The sequence below is a fragment of the Myotis yumanensis genome, unplaced genomic scaffold (assembly GCF_028538775.1).
Source record: "Myotis yumanensis isolate MYYU_CA2020_CCGP unplaced genomic scaffold, mMyoYum1.0.hap1 SCAF_5, whole genome shotgun sequence".
NCBI lineage: Eukaryota > Metazoa > Chordata > Mammalia > Chiroptera > Vespertilionidae > Myotis > Myotis yumanensis.
Genome location: NW_027223756.1, coordinates 3,680,269 through 3,699,231, shown reverse-complemented (window position 1 = coordinate 3,699,231; position 18,963 = coordinate 3,680,269). Strand labels below are relative to the sequence as shown.

Sequence of the window (18,963 nt, the reverse complement as noted above, 5' to 3'; positions counted from 1 at the left end):
TGGACAGACCTTGTGGGCATTATGCTAAGTGAAATAATTCAGACAGAGAAAGACAAATACTGTATAGTCTCACTTATATGTGGAAACTAAAAACATCTAGCCCTGGCTGGTGATCTCAGTGGTTAGAGCATCGGCCCACACACCGAAAAGTTCAATGTATATGTGTACCAAAACATCACATTGTACACCTTAAACTTACACGATGTTATATGTTAATTATATCTCAATAAATCTGGAAAAAAAATAAGGCATCCCCCAGAAAAAAAGAAAAGCAAAATACACATACATACTAATTTCTATAAAAGATACCATCATTTTGGAAGTCTTGAGTAAACAGCATATTTCAAGACAGATCCAGGATGGCCAAGAGGGCATAAGTGGCACTATTGACAGTTTTAAGACAAGCAACTTCAGGGCCGGTATTCATCCACCTGGGCTGCCAGATAAGGACAAGATGCTTCTCAGGTGTACTCATATTTCACACAGGAACACTGTCTTTCTGAGTTTCAGGCAGGATGGCTGATGAGAACGATATATACAATGAAGCTATTGTACCCCTGACTTCATAACACTGTTTTTATACTTGAAAGTCAGCACTTTAATCACTTTATCATAAAATCTGCAAAAAAGTAGATATTTGAATTGTTCTTTTTTTAACCCTCACTTGAGGATATTTTTCCCATTGCTTTTTAGAGAGAGTGGAAGGGAGGGAGACACACATACACACACACGGGGAGAGAGAGAGAGAGAGAGAGAGAGAGAGAGAGAGAGATTGGTTGCTGGGGTATGTGCAACCCAGGTATGTGCCTTTGACTGAGAATCAAACTAGCCACCTTTCAGTGTGCAGGCCAACCACTGACCAACACTGCCCAGGGCTGAAATTTTCTTAGTTAGTTCATCTCTCCATGGATGAACGTTACTTATTATACATGGCAACCATCCATTGCTTCTCGCCAGCTGAAGAAGATGGGGACCATTCAGCGTGTTCCCCGGTCCCTTCTTCCACAAATTTAAAGGGCAGCAAACAATTCCGCTCCCCACTCCGCAAGCTGAGAATTTGTCTGAAAGTCACTGAACCATTGACCTGGACAAGCCCTGATGCCCTTGGGGGTGAGGAAGGGAGAAGAGAGGTAGTTGGTGCTGAGAGAGGGGCACCAAGGTGGGAGCTGCCTGCATTTCCTTCTTGAATTGTGCATGGAACTGTCCGTGAGTCAGCTGGAGAGCACAGAAGGCGTCAATTGGAGAGCACAGGAGGCGGCTGAGCCTTGAAGCTTCTGCTGGCACTCCCCAGGCAGCCCCTCCACACAGTGATCCCCCAACAAGACTGCCCCTGGCAGGAACGGGGGAGGATGTCCAGGAGAAAGGGACTGAGGCTCCCCTCTCCTGGGTTGAGAGTGCACAGGGGAGGCCCCAGAAAGCAATGATGTGTCCAAAGGAAGAAAGCTGGCATCTGGACTCCTGACTCACTGGGAAATCTGTTACTGAAGTAGCAACGAGAAGCAGAAAGAGAACAAACAACGCTTCATGGGCAGTCTTGCTGAGAACATTCTTTCCCCCTCCTCCTCATCCTTACTTGGGAGGAGCAAGAGCCAAGCGAAGCGGAAGAGAATGACATTACCACCCCCTCCACTAAAAGCTGTTGTAGCCACAAGCCCACCTTCACCAGAATGAGAAGAGCTATGAATATGAAATTAAATATTTAAATGGGGCAGATGGGCAAGCCTGGAATGAGACTGTAGTAGCTACTGAGAGTGACTGCACAGTTATGGGACCAGCGTAGGATATTTCTAAGGGAATCTGCTGTGCAGGGAGCAAGATGATTTGCTAGAGACAGTGGGGATGGTTAATGGAGGAAAAAAATGAAATTAGTTTCATATACTATATATATATCTCACAAGTTAAGACATATAAAACTGGTTATATACTTATCATCTATATTATAAAAGGCCTGTGACCATACACCATAACGCCATAACGACCAATGATCGGACTCACCAGGTGCACTGATGGGTCCCGCGGCAGCAGTGGGAGGGAGTTTGGGGTCCCAAGGTGCAGTCGGGGAGGGGGCGGGGGGGCGGTCTGGGTCTCACACAATTTCTCGCACTGGGCCTCTAGTAATTTATAAGTATTTACGAGTTTATTGTTTGTCTTCCTTATAAACTATCAGCACCATGGACCAGAGACCATGTCTATGTTGTTCACTATTATATCCCTTAAGAAGACAGCATATGTGCTCAAGCAGGATTTGTTGAAAGAATATTTCTTATCTTTTAAAGATACAAACTAAACTATCTACAGAATAAACAATGTGATGTCTAGGGTTCACTTTAAAATAACTCAGGAAGGCAGGGTTGAAAGAGTGGGTGGGAATGTAAGTAGAACAGATTGATATTCTTGAAGCTGGATGTAGGGCACACAGGGTTCATTATAATCTTCTCTCTACTTTTTTTAACTTTTAAAGGTTCTGACAAGATCATCATCAACTTTCTTAATTTAAAATTTTTTCTCAATGTAATATGAAAACATTCAAATATACATAAAAGTTAAAAGTGAACCCCCGTATAACCACCATGAAGATGTGACGACGCTCACATTTTGCTGTGTTTGCTTTATATCTACCCATCTACACATTTATCCCTCTTACTTTTTGTGCATTTCAAAGTAACTTGCAGACATCAGTACATTTCACCCCTTAACACTACAGCATGCATATCATGAGAGTTCACAATTTTTTCCATTTCTTTCAGGTAAAATTTACTTACCACGAAATGATATATTTGCTGCATAGAAAAACATTTATTTGTATAATCTATAAAAATATAAATATAGTCCTAGCCAGTCTGGCTGAGCGGATAGAGTGTCGACCTACGGACCGAAGGATTCTGGGTTTGATTCTGGTCAAGGGCACGTACATGGGTTGCAGACTCCATCCTCAGCCCTGGTCAGAGCCGGCGTGGGAGGCAACCAATCAATGTGTCTCTCTCACATCGATGTTTCCCTCTCTCTCTCTCTGACTCTTCCCCTTCCTTCCACTCTCTCTAAAAATCAACAGAAAAATAACCTCGAGTGAGGATTACAACAACAATAAAAATACATTTCTACTTAGAAATTTATAGTGTTATGTTTCTGTCCCCCCCAAATTCATATGTTGAAGCTCTAACTCCCAAGATGATGGCATTTGGAGATGGGGTCTTCGAGAGGCAAGTATAGTTAGATTAGGACATGAAGACAGGGCCCTCATGATGGGGTTAGTGGCCTTCTAAGAAGAGGACAAGATTTTCTCTCTCTCTCTCTCTCTCTCTCTCTCTCTCCACCCCCTGGGGAAAGGCCATGTGAGGATATAGGGAGAAATCTGCAGCCCAAGAAGAGAGTCTTCACCAGGAACTGAACTGGCCAACACCTTGATCTTAAACTTTCCAGCTTCCAGAACTGTGAGAAAGTAAGTTTCTGTTGTTGAAACCAACAGTTCGTGAGATTTTGTTATGGCAGCCTGAGCAGACTAAGACATTGTGTTATTAGGAAGTCACCAAGGGGGCTTGATTACATACTTTCTTAAAGATCACTCTGGAGCCGAACCGGTTTGGCTCAATGGATGGAGCGTCGGCCTGCGGACTCAAGGGTCCCAGGTTGGATTCCGGTCAAGGGCATGTACCTGAGTTGCGGGCACATCCCTACTGGGGGCTGTGCAGGAGGCAGCTGATCGATCTCTCTCATCGATGTTTCTAACTCTCTATCCCTCTCCCTTCTTCTCTGTAAAAATTCAATAAAATATGCCGGAACCGGTTTGGCTCAGTGGATAGAGCGTCGGCCTGTGGACTGAAGGGTCCCAGGTTCGATTCCGGTCAAGGGCATGTACCTGGGTTGCGGGCACAATCCCCAGTGGGAGATGTGTAGGAGGCAGCTGATTGATGTTTCTCATCAATGTTTCTAACTCTCTATCTCTCCCCCTTCCTCTCTGCAAAAAATCAATAAAATATATTTTTAAAAAAAAATTCAATAAAATATATTAAAAAAAAAAAAGATCACTCTGGCTGAGTGTGGAGAACGAAATGAAAGAGGGCAAGAATAGACTCAGGAAGACTGGACAGGAGGCTATTATAATAGACTGGGTCAGAGATGATCTTAGGTTATCTAGAATCAGCAGAAGCCAAAAGAACTGCATGGGTACTGAATTAGAAACTCCAGGGTGGGGTCCAGAAACCTGTTTTTTTATCCAGCTTCCTGGGTGATTCTGAAGCGCACAAAAGTTTGACAATCACAGCCGCAGATAGGGCTTAGCACCTGATAAGGACCTGACCCCCCTTCTAATAAACACATTTTCATTGGGATCTGTTAGTACATTTCACCTACTTGCTTGAGTCTAAGAGGCAGGACTTTGCCAAAACCCCCACATTTAGTGTAACACAGATCCCGTCCTGATTTTAATGATCCTACCTTACAACCAACCAACCACCTACCCCTTCTCCCTCTACTGGGTATATCTTTTTTCATTTTTGTAACCTTGCTCATTCATAACATCTAACTACTACCTCATGGGTTCTCTTTGTGCATTTTGTTTGTTTCCCTGATCCTACTACCAACTGAACAAGTCTCTATATCTCAGTTTATTTTTTAACTAGAGGGCCGGTGCACAAATTCATGCACCAATGGGGTCCCTCGGCCTGGGCTGTGGGCATCAGGCTGAAACCGGCTCTCTGACATTCCCCCAAGGGGTCCCAGGTTGTGAGAGGGCGGTTCTCGGGTGACACCCCCTGGAATGGGGCTCCCTCCTCTCTGGTTCCAGGTACATTGCCCGAACACCGCAGCTGCTAAGTCCCCGCAGCTCAGCAGCTCCTACATTGAGTGTCTAGCCCTGGTGGTCAGTGCACGTCATAGCTACCAGTTGGCTGGTCACTTAGGCTTTTATATACATAGATATTTTCATTGATTTCAGAGAGGAAAGGAGAGAGAGAGAAATATCTATGAATGAGAGAGAATCATTGATCAGCTGCCTCCTGCATGCCCCACACTGGGGATGGAGCTCGCAACCCCGGGCATGTGCTCTGACCGGGAATCGAACCGTGACCTCCTGGTTCATAGGTCCACACTCAACGACTGAGCCACGCCAGCTGGGCTAAATCTCACAGTTTATATCTCTGAATTACATGGATTGTTGATGAAACTGCAAGTTAGTACAATTTAGAAGAGTAATTTGGCATCATTTATTGAAACAACTAGGGCAGTGGTCGGCAAACTGCGGCCCCTTGAGTGTGGCTCTTCCACAAAATACCACGTGCGGGCGCGCACATACAACGCGATTGAAACTTCCTGGCCACACTCAGGGGACCAAAGAGCAGCATGTGGCTCGCGAGCCACGGTTTGCCGACCACGGAGGAAATGTCGCCTTTGACTCAGCAATTACACTTCTAAGAATTCCTCTTACAGCTGCATTTGCACATGTACAAAGAAGTGGGGCCTCCCCCTCCCTCAGTCCCGGGACAGCCCCATGACAGGTCTCCCCGCCCTGGAGGGACCCTGGGGCTCAGGCACAGGCCTGTTCACACCTCACTTCACACTGGAGTCCTTTAGCAGCAGCTGCGGAAGCCCTCGCAGCCGCAGCCTCTGACGCCCGCCCTCATCACCGGCCCGACTGGCTGCAACTTGACTTTTCTTCCTTTTTTCTTATCTTCGGTCAGGAAGGACGAGTGCCACCACCGAGCACGGTGGCCACGGCCTTGACCCCGCCCGGGGCTGCTCGCTGCTCGCTGCCCGCGGCCTCGGGACGGGGTCCAGGGAGGGCGGGGCTGGGAGCGGACTACGCGAGAGGGGCGTGGTTAGGGGCGGGAAGGGGCGGGGCTTGGGCGGGAAGGGGCGGGGCCGCGGGTGATGGCCTGGGTTGTCGCTGCCGCGGCTGCCGTCTCCTCAGCAGCAGGAACTGAAGTCCTCGCCGCCGCCGCCTGGGTCGCCGCCGTCGCCGCCTGGGTCGCCGGTCGCCCGCGCGCTGGCCCGGCCGGGGCCCGCAGCCATGGAGGACTTCATCGTGATCTCGGACGACAGCGGCTCCGAGAGCTCGGAGGGCACCCGCTCGGGCCGGGCGCGGAGGCTCCGCCGGGCCCTGTCCCGGACCCCGGGCGCGCTGCCCCGCCGGACCGTGGTGAGTGAGCGCGCTCCGCGGCCGCCGCGCCGCCTCCGCTCGGGCCGCGCCGATCCGCGACCGTCCGCCCGGCCCTGGGTCCCCGCGTCCCCGCCGCCCGCCGGGTGGCGCCGCACAGCTGCAGGGGCTTCCCGCCTCGCCGCCTCCCGGCCCCGCGGAGCGCGGCGGGCCCGCACGGGGGCGGCCTGGCCTCCCGGCTCCGAGTTCAAGCCCGAGCGGCCGGGGGCTGGCGAGGGGCGGCCGAGCACATGGGCGACGTCCCACGGCCGGCGGGGGCGGGGGCGGGGGTTCCCGGGGCCCGGGGGCCGGGGGCTGCCCCGACCTCGAGGCGGCCCGCGGGCGCGTGTGATTGTTTGGCTGCTGGTGGGTGCAGATGTGCGGGGAGGTAACGGGAGCCGAGGCGGGAGGCGGGCGGCGGGCAGCCGGGCCTGGGCCGATGGGGCGGCGCTGCAGGCCCGGCGGCCGCGCGAGGGGCCGGGGTCGGAGCTGTGCGGGGGGCGATTCCTGTCGCTTAGCAAACGCTCGCCGCGCCCCGCAGGAACCCAGGGGGGACACCTGCCCGGTTTCTTTCCCCCTCGGTCTCCTTAGTCTTTGTCCTTCGTCCTGAGAAGGTGAATGAGACGTCTGCGGCCCCTGCTTTTCTAGAAACCTCCAGAGACTTGTTGGACCCCCTCCCATGGGCCAGGTGTTCTCGGGGAGGGGGACACAATAGAGAACACGGTGTCCGCAGTCCCTGCTCCCAGGAGGTGACAGAGCCAACAGGTGGCCCTGGAGTGCCCACGGGGCAGGGACCTCGGCCTCGGGCCTCCCGCCTCCCGACGCCGCTCACCCCGAGGTAGAGGAAGGATCTCGCTGCTGTTATTTGACGGGTCTCCCATGTGCCGTGTAAGGAAACCACCTTTCTTCACACGCAAATACCCCTTCCGGGCAGTTCTAGCCTCCGCGCCTTCATGCCCCTTCCCAGCAGCCACTTTGACCCCTCGGCCTCCAGCGAGCCCCCTGTGACGGTCACTGGAGAATGAATGGCGTGCAAAACGAATGGACATACAGTGCTATGGTGCGTGGTTCAAGCCGGAGGGGTTCTCCTTAAATCTCAGTAAAGACTCTAGATGAGATGGACACACAAGAGATTTTCACGGGAGAAGTGATCCACCTGGGTAGGCGAATGGGTGTACCCAGCCCTGTGGCAGTGAGCGGGGCATCATAGGTCCACAATGCATTTTTTGGGGTGAAATAATGATTGAAGGAAAGGGAGAGCGAGTTCAAGAGTGGGAGCAGGCTTGGTGTGGACGCGGTGCTGCGTTCAGCCTGAACCTACTGGGTGCGAAGAGCAGCTGGGAAATGTACATGGAGGTGGCCCGCCCAGAGAAATCGGTCCGGAGAACAGGCAGAAGGGAGAGATTTGGTGGCCATCCGTATAGACAGCACCGAAGGCCTAAGAGTGACGGAGGAAAGAGGTGGGAGGGAAAAAATACCGCAGAATCACTCAGCCGCCTTCCCTCCTGGTTCTCCCTCTTTCCTGCTGCCCCTTCTCTCAGTCCCCCTTGGACTTGGTTCTTCCTGCCCGCCTCCCTCACCCTAGTCCGGCTTCCTCCTTCAAGCACACAGGTGGCACCTTACCCTAGTCCAGTGATGGCGAACCTTTTGAGCTTGGCGTGTCAGCATTTTGAAAAACCCTAACTTAACTCTGGTGCCGTGTCACATATAGAAATATTTTGATATTTGCAACCACAGTAAAACAAAGACTTATATTTTTGATATTTATTTTATACATTTAAATGCCATTTAACAAAGAAAAATCAACCAAAAAAATGAGTTCCCGTGTCACCTCTGACACGCGTGTCATAGGTTCGCCATCACTGCCCTCGTCTGTTGTGTCTGTCGTGACTCTTCACACACACATGCGTCCACTCTCGGGCAAGAGCATTTTGCTCTTGAGCCTTTGGAGTTGAAGAGAAATGAAGGTCCAGTTCCGGAGAGTTATACCCAATTTAAATCTTGCTTCTCTAGATATTTTTTACTTCAGCTTTCTAAAAACTCCAAGCTTTTCTCCTTTTATCTTTCTTGCCAATTAGATAAGGGCAGTTGGGTAACCGGATAAGGATAGCCAGATAACCATGTAAAAGATCAGGGGCATTGAGAGACTTGCAAGGTTTTAAAGCCTCAAGAGCCTTTATCTCACTTTTCCTGAAGGCCCTGAGGTCAGAGAGACCTCAGCTGTGTGAACTTTGGCCAGATCTGTCACCTCTCTCAGCTTTTGCCTTTGGGAACATGATTACCTTCCTGGTAGAACCCTTAGAAGATTTGCAATGAGGCAATGCAAGGAAAATGCCCAGCATAGATGAGAACTTTTGCTACACTCTGTGTTGTTTCTCAGCCGGTCCTGACCTTCTCACACTTGGCAGGAATGAAATAAAAGGAACAAGTTTTACAATTATTTTTTCTCTTTTACAGTATTGACTGAGGGGAAGCAGCGTGCTTAAATTCAGGAAATCAGAAAGCTATCTCCAATACTGTAGTTAATGTTTTGAACTCCTGGTCTTCACCTGGGCTTTAGTGCTTCACTGAATTGATGAAGTTTGTTTTTAATAATCTTTATTGCTTTTTTTTTTCCACGCAGAACATGTACAGATAGTCGATTAATTTTTGGTTGACCTATTACAAAAAAATTTAGAAATGTATCTAAAGAAGAAAATTTAAATTGCCCTTAATCTCACTATCCACAGGTAACAAATGTTAACATTTTTTTTTAATGTTAACATTTTGATGTTTGTCTTTCCAAACTTGGATCTGTAAATGTGCATGTATACTCGTACATATCCATGTATCCCCCAATACTTGTTTTTGCAAAAATGAAGTCTTGCTATATATGTGTTTTTTTTGTAGCTTGCCTTTTTCTATTTATGTACTTTTATCTCTTTCCACATTAATAAATATATGTCTTTACCAATATTTTTAATGTATTTTATTGTACAGATTTATAATTATATTTGTAATCTATTAATGGGTATCATGCTGGTTGTTTCTAAATTTTCTCTATTATAAATAACGCAGTGAGGAATTCCCTCATAAATAATCATTTCTTTGTTTCGGATAAGAGCCTCTTGGATGTGAGATTGCTGAGTCAAAAGGCATGTCCTCCTTTGAGAGCTTTTGACATATACTGCCTACAGAATTTCCTACAGAAATTGTGCATCAATTATAGTATCATCATACCCCTTCCTTCACTGCCCATTCACCCCTAATATTGTCATTTTGTTCAGTAAGTATTTATTGAATGCAGAGGGTCCAGCAATGAACAAACCAATGGAGATTTCCTTCTAGTCAGTGAGAGACAACCAGCTCACAACCACACAAATGTAATCGGGTTATATACAGAGTGTGAGGAGGGAAAATAAGGCCTTTTCATCTTTGCTGATTTGAGGCCCAGATTCTGTGAGCTATCATGGTTTTAATTTTTTTCCTTTGGTTGTGATTCACTCTTTCAATAAGTATGTTCTCAAGGGGAAAGACAAGCAATACACAAATAAGTGAACAATATAATAGAGAGTACTTGGGTAGGATTGGGTACATCAGATTGTGTGTTTTCAAAGAATGCCTCTCTGAAGAGTTAATAATTGATCTGAGACCATAATGACAGAACAGATTTGTTATGAGAAGGTCTAGGAGAGTGGTCGGCAAACTCATTAGTCAACAGAGCCAAATATCAACAGTACAATGATTGAAATTTCTTTTGAGAGCCACATTTTTTAAACTTAAACTATATAGGTAGGTACATTGTTATTAACTTAATTAGGGTACTCCTAAGGCTTAGGAAGAGCCACACTCAAGGGGCCAAAGAGCCGCATGTGGCTCGCGAGCCCCAGTTTGACTCTAGGGGAATAAGGTAGGAGCAAAGGGTGCAGCAAAAATAAAGGCTTGGAGCCCGGCTGGTGTGGCTCAGTGGTTGAGCGTTTGACCTACTGTTTTGAAGGTGTCAAGACACCTGTGGGTTTGCCAACTGGAGATGCCAGCTGTGATGTTTGTACTGAGGTTATAGGACAGGGAGGAAGTCCTCACAAGGGACACAAGTTTGTTGTCATTAGCACATCACATAGATTAGAGTGATTTGGATGTGATCGTCTAGGCTCAGAGGCCACAAGAAGAACATCCAGGGCGCCCTAAGCCTAGGACCACAGTGCTGCGCCCAGGTGAAGGCCAGGGGTGAAAGAACAGCTAGTGAGGCTAGAGGTCAGAGAGTATGCTCAAGCAGGTTGCCTTTTCCTGGCCTGTTGGGGTGTAAATATTACGTATATATTAGATTCATTATGGGTTGAACTGGGTCCTCCACAATTGAAGTCCTAACTTCTCACTACAGAATGTGGCCTTATTTGGAAATAGGTCATTACAGATGTAATCAGTGAAGATAAAGGCATATGGAGTAGGGTGGTTCCCCTTTATCGCCGTGTGAAGTCAGAGGAAGAACACCATGTGATGATGGAAGCAAAGATGGGAGTTAAGCAGTAGCTGCACATTAAGGATTGCTGACAACACCAGAAACTAAAAGAAAGGCATGGAACAGATTCTCCAATGAGCCTTTAAGAGAGCTTGCCCTTGCACACACCTTGATTTTGGGCTTCTAAACTTCCAGAACTGAGAGGATAAATTACTGTTGTTTTAAGCCAGCCAGTATGTGGTAATTTGTACTAAAAAACTAATAACAACAGCCCTTTGTGTCATACATGTTAACATTTTCCCCACAACTTTTGATTTTCTGTACAGGAGTTATATATATATTTTTTTCAATCCTCACCTGAGGACATACTTAGAGAGAGGGAGGGAAAGAAAGAGAGACATCGATGTGAGAGAGAAACATTGACTGGTTGCCTTCTATACGTGCCTCAACCCGGGATCAAGCCCACAACCCAGGTTTGTGCCCTGACTGCCAATCAAACCCTGACTGGGAATCGAATCGGCAACCTTTCGTTGCACAGGATGATGCTCAACCAATGGAGTCACTCTGGCCAGCCAGCCACAACAGTTACAAATTTTTATGTAGTCAGTTCTGTCACTCTTGTCTATTATTTGATTTCTGTCTTCCTTGTTATGCTTAGAAAGGCTTTCTTCACTCTTAAGGTTATAAAAATATTATTCATATTTAATTACTTCATTAATCTATCTGGAATTAGTTTCAAAAAAGGGATAAAACGGTAATCTAATACTTTTCTTCTAGATGGTTAGTTGTCTCCTCATCATTTATTGAATTATCCAGCCTTTTACCCAGTGGCTTGAAATATTACCTTTATTAAATGGTAAAGTTTTATATATTTTTGTGTCCATTGTGGACTTTGTATTCTGGCCTTTTTACATGCTGTTTTAATAAAAAGTAGAAGAAACACTTCATTACTCTTCTTTTTTAGAATTTTTCTGTCGAGCTTTGCATATTTATTCTTTCAAAAGATAAATCATTTTGTCAACTTCTGAATAATTTGTACTTTTAAATTGGGATTACACTCAATTTAGAAATCTATAGTGTGTGGTATTTTACTTAATAAAGCATAACATTTGTGTTTATGTATTTGTACATCTTTTTTCTTTGCTTTATGTTTAGAAAAATCTTTCCTGTCCTGATTATTTTCCTGTTATTTTGCCATCTCTTTTTAATGCTTAGTCCTTTATTCATCTGAAATGTTTTATATGGCATGAAGTATGCCTAACGTTTAACATAGACTATATTGCCTTATTTCTAAGACAGCACTGAATGGAAGACTTGCCAATTTAAGAATAGCTTTTCAAGAAAAAAGGAACTGCACACAAAATTTACACAATAACTGTAAAATGCATCCTGATTGTAGACGTATAGGGAAAACATTCTGGATATTAGAGTGTATATTGTTAATCAAGTATGATGTTAAATCAGTTATCCAGGAACAATTTCTTTTTTTTAATATATTTTTATTGATATCACAGAGGAAGGGGGGGAGGGAGGGAGAGAGAGAGAGAAACATCAATGATGAGAGAGAATCATTGATCAGCTGCCTCCTGCATGCCCCACTGGGGATAGAGCCGGCAATCTAGGCTTGTGTCCTGACAGAATTGAACTGTGACCTCCTGGTTCATAGGTCAATGTTCAACCACTGAGCCACACTTTTGTGGGTTTTAAAATTTTATTTATTTTTGTGGTTTGATAATATTTTTGGTATCTAGGAGAGCAATTATCTGTCCTTCCTTCCTCTCCCCCTCCACCTCCAAGATTTCTTGGCTATTGTGCCCACTTATTCCTCCAAATGAACTTTAGAATCATTTTTTCAAGGATTGAAATAGATCAGGGTTTCTTGGGCCAATAATTCTTTGTTGGGGCAGGCTGTCACATGTCCTGTGGGATTTTAGCAGCATCTTTGGTCTCTACAACTCGATGCAGTAGCAGCCCCCCACTTGTGACCACCAAGAATGTCTCGACATTGCCAAATGTCCCCTGGAGGACAAAGCCGCCACCAATTCAAAATTACTACATTAGATTTGTAAGCTAATTAAAGAATTAATATCTTTATAACATTGTCTTCCTAATTAGAAGCATAGAATACCTCAATTTAAAAAATATAGTTTTATTGATTTCAGAGAAGAAGGGAGAGGGAGAGAGATAAAAACAACAATGATGAGAGAGAATCATTGATCAGCTGCCTCCTGCACGCCCCCTACTGGGGATTGAGCCCACAACCTGGCCATGTGTCCTTAACCAGAATCGAACACGGGACCCTTCAGTCTGCAGGCTGACTAGCCAAACCTAACAGGGCAGTATAACTCATTTTATGAGGTTTTCTTCTTGGCAATCAGACTTTGTTTGGGTCCAGGTCTTTCTTATCAAGGAGCTAGCGTTTTGATCCTGAATGACTATGTGTCACATAGGGTTGAACACGTTATCCAGATGAGCATCACCCCCACTATAGGTGGCATTCATGCCTCACACCTTGTTATGTGCTTTGAGTGGATTAACTCATGTAATCTTCACTATAGCGCCACGAGGTAAATACTGTTATTATATCTATTTGGGGAAACTGAGGAAGCTTCAACCAGGTGCTAATAGGTAGAGTAAGATTGAGACCAATAGTCTCAATCTCAAGATCCTGGGGTAAATTTGTGAACCTCTCACCAGGTTTCCAAGGGAACATCCTCTAGGGATGCTAGAAATGGTTGAGGGGGAAAATGCAAGTTGCAAAATACAATATTTTTTTTTAATCCTCACCTGAGAATATGTTTTTATTGATTTTAGAGAGAGAGGGAAGGAGAGAGAGAGAAAATTAATGTGAGAGAGAAACAGCGATTGCTTGCTTCCCATATGGGCCCCAACCAGTCGAACCCGAAACCTGGGTATGTGCCCTGACTGAGAATTGAACCCACAACCTTTTGGTGTACAGGATGACACTCCAATGAACTGGGCCACCCAGAGCTATAATTCTGGTTTTTTAAATGTGTGTTTTTATAAGAATAGATGGACCAGGGTTTTTTAATTTAAAAATTATTTTTTAAAACCCTATCATCTATTTAAAATATATTTTTAAAAATCACTTAAAAAAAAAATCACTCTTCCCTAAAATAGTAAGTTCACTGCTGTATGCAGCCATATCCCCAATATCCCCAGCAACTAGCTTATGCCTCAAATAGAGTGGGTGCTAGTAACTATTTATTTAAGGAGAAACTGAATTCTTATTGTTAGTATTCTAAGAAATCCTTTCTTTCTGATAAGTTATGTTATAACTAGAGGCCCAGTGCACGAAATTCATGCACGGGTAGGGTCCCCAGGCCTGGCCGGCAATCAGGGCCTATTGGGGTCTTCCAGCTGCTGGCTGGGGCCTTCCTTCCCCACCTGCCGGCTGCCAGCCAGAGCCTTCCTTCATTCCACACTGCCCTTTGGGTGGTCAGCGCACATCATAGCGAGCGATCAAACTCCCAGTCGAAATCCCACGGGGACACTTTGCATATTAGCCTTTATATATATAGACTTTATATATATAGACTAGAGGCTCGATGCACAAAATTTGTGCAAGGGTAGGGTCCCTAGGCCTGGCCGGCGATTAGGGCCAATCTGCAGGGCGACCAGGGGGCCTCTGCTGGCACCCTCCTTGGCTGGCCTGGGACCTGTGGACTGGGGGCAGCTCCTGCATTGAGTGTCTGCCCCCTGGTGGTCAGTGGGCGTCATAGCAACCGGTTGTTCCGCCGTTCAGTTGATTTGCATATTAGGCTTTTATTATATAGGATTATGTTAAAATACTCTCTGTGATGGGAGAGCCAAGGGATAAACATGGAATCTATCCCAGGCTAACTTTTTTTTTTTAAAGATCAGGTGGGCATCACAGAGAGCCTGGGCACACGCCCAGAGTGGGTCTCTGGAACTACTTCTCCAAGCCCAATATGAGGACACCAGTGCCCACCCAGGGCAATGGAACACTTCATGAATTTTCAAGTCATCCTTGCACGTGGACCAAGCTAATCTCTGTACTATTCCAATTTTAGTATATGTGCTGCCAAAGCAAGCACCAGGCTAATTTTTTAATAAAGACTTTTTGGAACTAAAATATGGATATGTCATGAGTAGAAAGCAAAATTCACCTACATTTTTAATTTAAAACATCAGATGTCAAAATAATTTGTATCTTAAATCAAGGTCAGCTTCCCTTAAGGCTGAAAATGACTTCCTCATCTACCATTAACAGCGTAATAGCTTTATTAAGATACTAGTGGCCCAGTGCACAGATTCATGCACATTGAAAAGAAATTAATTAGAAGAAATATTTTAATATTGCTATTCTCCCTTTCTCTACAATGGAAATTAATGATCAACAATGACAGATAGAGAGAAACCAAGATGGCGGCATAGGTTAACACCGGTGATTGCTGCCTCGCACAACCACTTCAAAAATACAACTAAAAGACAGAACGGACATCTTCCAGAACCACAGGAAGGCTGGCTGAGTGGAAATTCTACAACTAGAAAGAAAGAGAAAAGCATACCGAGACTCAGAGGAGGTGTGGTGCGAAAGTAAAATACAAAGGTGTGGAGGTGCATGCAGAGAGGGCTGGTGGCTGAGGACACGATTGTCTTTTTCAATCGGGAGGGAATCTCAAGCTCTGAGCTCCAGTTCTGGGCGAGTCTCTGGGGACCCAGACTCATACGGGGAGAAACTGGACTGTCTGGCATCAGTCAGAACTCAAGGGCAGCTTTCTCTCGGAGGCACTCGCAGCAATTGCCGGGGCCTCTGAGAGCAGGACTGAGAGCAGCCATATTGCTCGCTCCGCTCACCCTGTTGATCCCCTGGGACCCCGCCCTGCCCAAGCCATGCACAGAGGCTTTTGCATATGAAAGGCCCAGCCCTTTGTAATCTGAAAATTACTTAACAAACTGCAGCTGCCCCAAGGCCCCAGGGCAACTTGCATTGCTTTACAGCTGGCTTCTGCAGAGGCTAGATTAGCACCTCCTTAGATCCAAGAGCCAGTGTACCCAGTGGTCAGAGTGGGACCATCCAATTACAACTCCTCAGATCCATAAGGGACACACTCAGGGGGCAGACTCAGTGAGCACCAAAGCCCCACTGAAGCAAGTCTTGCCCCAGAAGGGTGTCTTCAGCACAGAAGTTCTCCCACCGTAGACACAGCTGATTCTCACAGCCAATTGGCCTGGAGGTCAATTCCTCCCAGTGTTACCTACAACAATCAAGGCTTAACTACAACAAGACTGTGCACAAAGCCCACAAGGGGGTGCACCAAGAGTGTCTACCTCAGGTAATTGGGGAGGCTAAGCCACTGGGCCCTATAGGACACTTAGCACAGAAAGCCACTCTATCGACACACCGAAGCATAAAAAATGCCGAGACAAAGAAACAGGACACAAATGACAGAAATGGAGGAAAGTAAACTACTGGATATAGAGTTCAAAACCACACTTTTAAGGTTTTTCAAGAATTTTCTAGAAACCACCGATAAACTTAATGAGACCCTCCAGAAATCTAGTGAGACCCTCGATGTTGTGATAAAGGACCAACTAGAAATTAAGCATACACTGACTGAAATAAAGAATATTATACAGATTCCCAACAGCAGACCAGAGGATCACAAGAATCAAGTCAAAGATTTGAAATACGAAGAAGCAAAAAACACCCAACTGGAAAAGCAAAATGAAAAAAGAATCCAAAAATACGAAGATAGTGTAAGGGGCCTCTGGGAAAGCTTCAAGCGTACAAACATCTGAATTATAGGGGTGCCAGAAGAAGAGAGAGAGCAAGATATTGAAAACCTATTTGAAGAAATAATGACAGAAAACTTCCCCTACCTGGTGAAAGAAATAGACTTCCAAGTCCAGGAAGCGCAGAGAACCCCAAACAAAAGGAATCCAAAGAGGACCACACCAAGACACATCGTAATTAAAATGCCAAGAGCAAAAGACAAAGAGAGAATCTTAAAAGCAGCAAGAGAAAGAGACTCAATTACCTACAAGGGAGTACCCATATGACTGTCAGCTGATTTCTCAACAGAAACTATGCAGGCCAGAAGGGAGTGGCAAGAAATATTCAAAGTGATGAATACCAAGAATCTACAACCAAGATTACTTTATCCAGCAAAGCTATCATTCAGAAGTGAAGGTCAGATAAAGAGCTTCACAGATAAGGAAAAGCTAAAGGAGTTCATCACCACCAAACCAGTATTATATGAAATGCTGAGAGGTATCCTTTAAGAAGAGGAAGAAGAAGAAAAAGGTAAAGATACAAATTATGAACAACAAAAACACATCCATCAACAAGTGAATCTAAAAATCAAGTGAATAAATAATCTGATGAACAGAATAAACTGGTGAGTATAATAGAATCAGGGGCATAGAAAGGGAGTGGACTGACTATTCTTGGGGGGGAAAGGGGTGTGGGTGGAGACTGGACAATAATCATGCACCTATGGATGAGGACAGTGGGGGTGGGGGGGTGAGGGTGGAAGGAGGGGTGGGAATCAGGTGGAGGGGAGCTATGGGGGGGAAAAAGAGGAACAACTGTAATAATCTGAACAATAAAGATTTAATAAAAAAAAAAAAAACAATGACAGATAGAAACATGCATGTGATTGGTGCCAGTGAGAGCTTTATATGTATTGCATGAGTCAACTTAGCCTTTTCTATATATAGAATAAACTTGCTTAATTAGACCTGCTTTCTGATTTAGCTAAAGTTTTTCCAGCCCAGGGAAGCACCCCAACTACTCTTTCAGGTAATTGTCAGCAACACAGCAGTCAATATCAACATGAAGCAAATTGTAGATCACACAGGGAGAACGAAGGGTAAAATATTTAACTGCAGCAGTGTTGACTATATTCTGTGCAGTGAGAAAACCTGAAGTCATTGTCAGTGTCCACCATTTCTTACTTTTTTTCAGTCGGGTCAAGTTTCTAAGCTTTCTAAATCTCCGTTTTCCCACTAATGAAAAGAAAATAGAATTCCACTGAGTCTCCTATCTACCTACTCCAGGGCTTCTGTGAGGATCGAATGGGATGAGGCATGGGAAAACGCATCACAGACATTTGGTTAAAGTGTAAAATGTTTGCACCTGGCTATAAAGCAAGTCATGTTCCTGGACTGAAGAAACTGAAAGGAGGTTAGTCGCTAGGGAGAGGAAGCCGGGTGTTGCTACATGACATCATTACCGGACAGACACTTAGCATATTAGCCTTTTATATATATATAGATAATTCCATACCAGACATAAAATTCCCTGAGTTGTGCAACCACCAGCACTATCACTTTAATAAATTTTTCTTTACTCCAAAAGGAAGTCCTGGACCCTCCAAGGGTTCTCTGGGTTTTTTCTTTAAAGTACACAATCATATCTTTTGAAAAAAAATTACCCATTTTAAATTATAAAAATTATAAACAGGAAAAAATTCAGGACATCAGTAAGAACCCACCTCTGTTCATTCCCACTCTCCCAAGATAACTAACAGGTTTTTGTGTATTGTTCCAGAACTTTTTTGTGTATGTACATAAAAATATATGTGTCTAATTTTTTCCCAATGGAATCGTACTTTTTAAAAACCATTTAATATATTTTTGTCATTTAAAAAATATTAGGCCTGGCCGGTGTGGCTCAGTGGTTGAGTGTCAACCTTTGTACTGGGAGGTCACAGTTCGATTCCTGGTCAGAGCACATGCCCAGGTTGCAAGCTCAATCCCCAGTGTGGGGCATGCAGGAGACAGGTGACCAATGGTTCTCTCTTGTCATTGATGTTTCTGCCTCTCTCCCTTCCTCGCTGAAGTCAATTAAAAACTAAATAATAATAATAATTTATAAAAAATATCAGTATCATTCCTACTATTGTCCATTTTGCTCACAATGGTATTCCCAGTGCATAACATGGTGCCTGGCACAAATAAATATTCATTCCATGCATATTTTATCAGCTGCATCTTATCTAATACTAGAGGCCCAGTCTACTACCTCCCTTCCCCCTGTCGCCTGCTGCCGCAGCCACTGCCACCAGCCAGTGTACTCCCTCCCTTCCCTTGGCTTGCCCCACCCCCGGTCAAACTCCCCGCGTTGAGGGGACAATTTGCATACTATGCTTTTATTATGTAGGATTAACAAAAACTATTTAATCAGTCTCTCATTGAATTGAATTTTTCTTTTGTGTTTTAGATTATGATGTGATGAACTCTTCATAAAAATATGTCTGTAGGATAGTTTCTTACAGTGGAATTTTGGAATTAAAGTCTAATGTGTATTTATAATTTTAATATATGCCACTGTTATGGACATACTGTTATTCTTTGTGGGAGCCATTGGAATTTTGTCTAGATTTATAGATTAATTAGAGGAGAA

At 45.0% G+C, this 18,963-nt stretch overlaps 1 protein-coding gene and 1 non-coding gene across 2 annotated transcripts in view; one reads left to right on the top strand and one right to left on the bottom strand.

Annotated features, from left to right (window-relative positions):
• Window positions 1–5,866: 5,866 nt before the first annotated feature.
• Window positions 5,867–18,963, top strand: part of SIMC1 (SUMO interacting motifs containing 1) — a 38,640-nt gene continuing 25,543 nt past the window's right edge. The window contains exon 1 of the mRNA XM_070414364.1: window positions 5,867–6,133. Within this exon, the coding sequence (XP_070270465.1) occupies window positions 6,005–6,133 (129 nt within the window). The 5' untranslated portion in view covers window positions 5,867–6,004. The remainder of the gene's footprint in view (window positions 6,134–18,963) is intronic.
• Window positions 14,544–14,647, bottom strand: LOC139011853 (U6 spliceosomal RNA). The gene has a single exon (XR_011471680.1). It is a non-coding gene; the product is annotated as a U6 spliceosomal RNA (small nuclear RNA).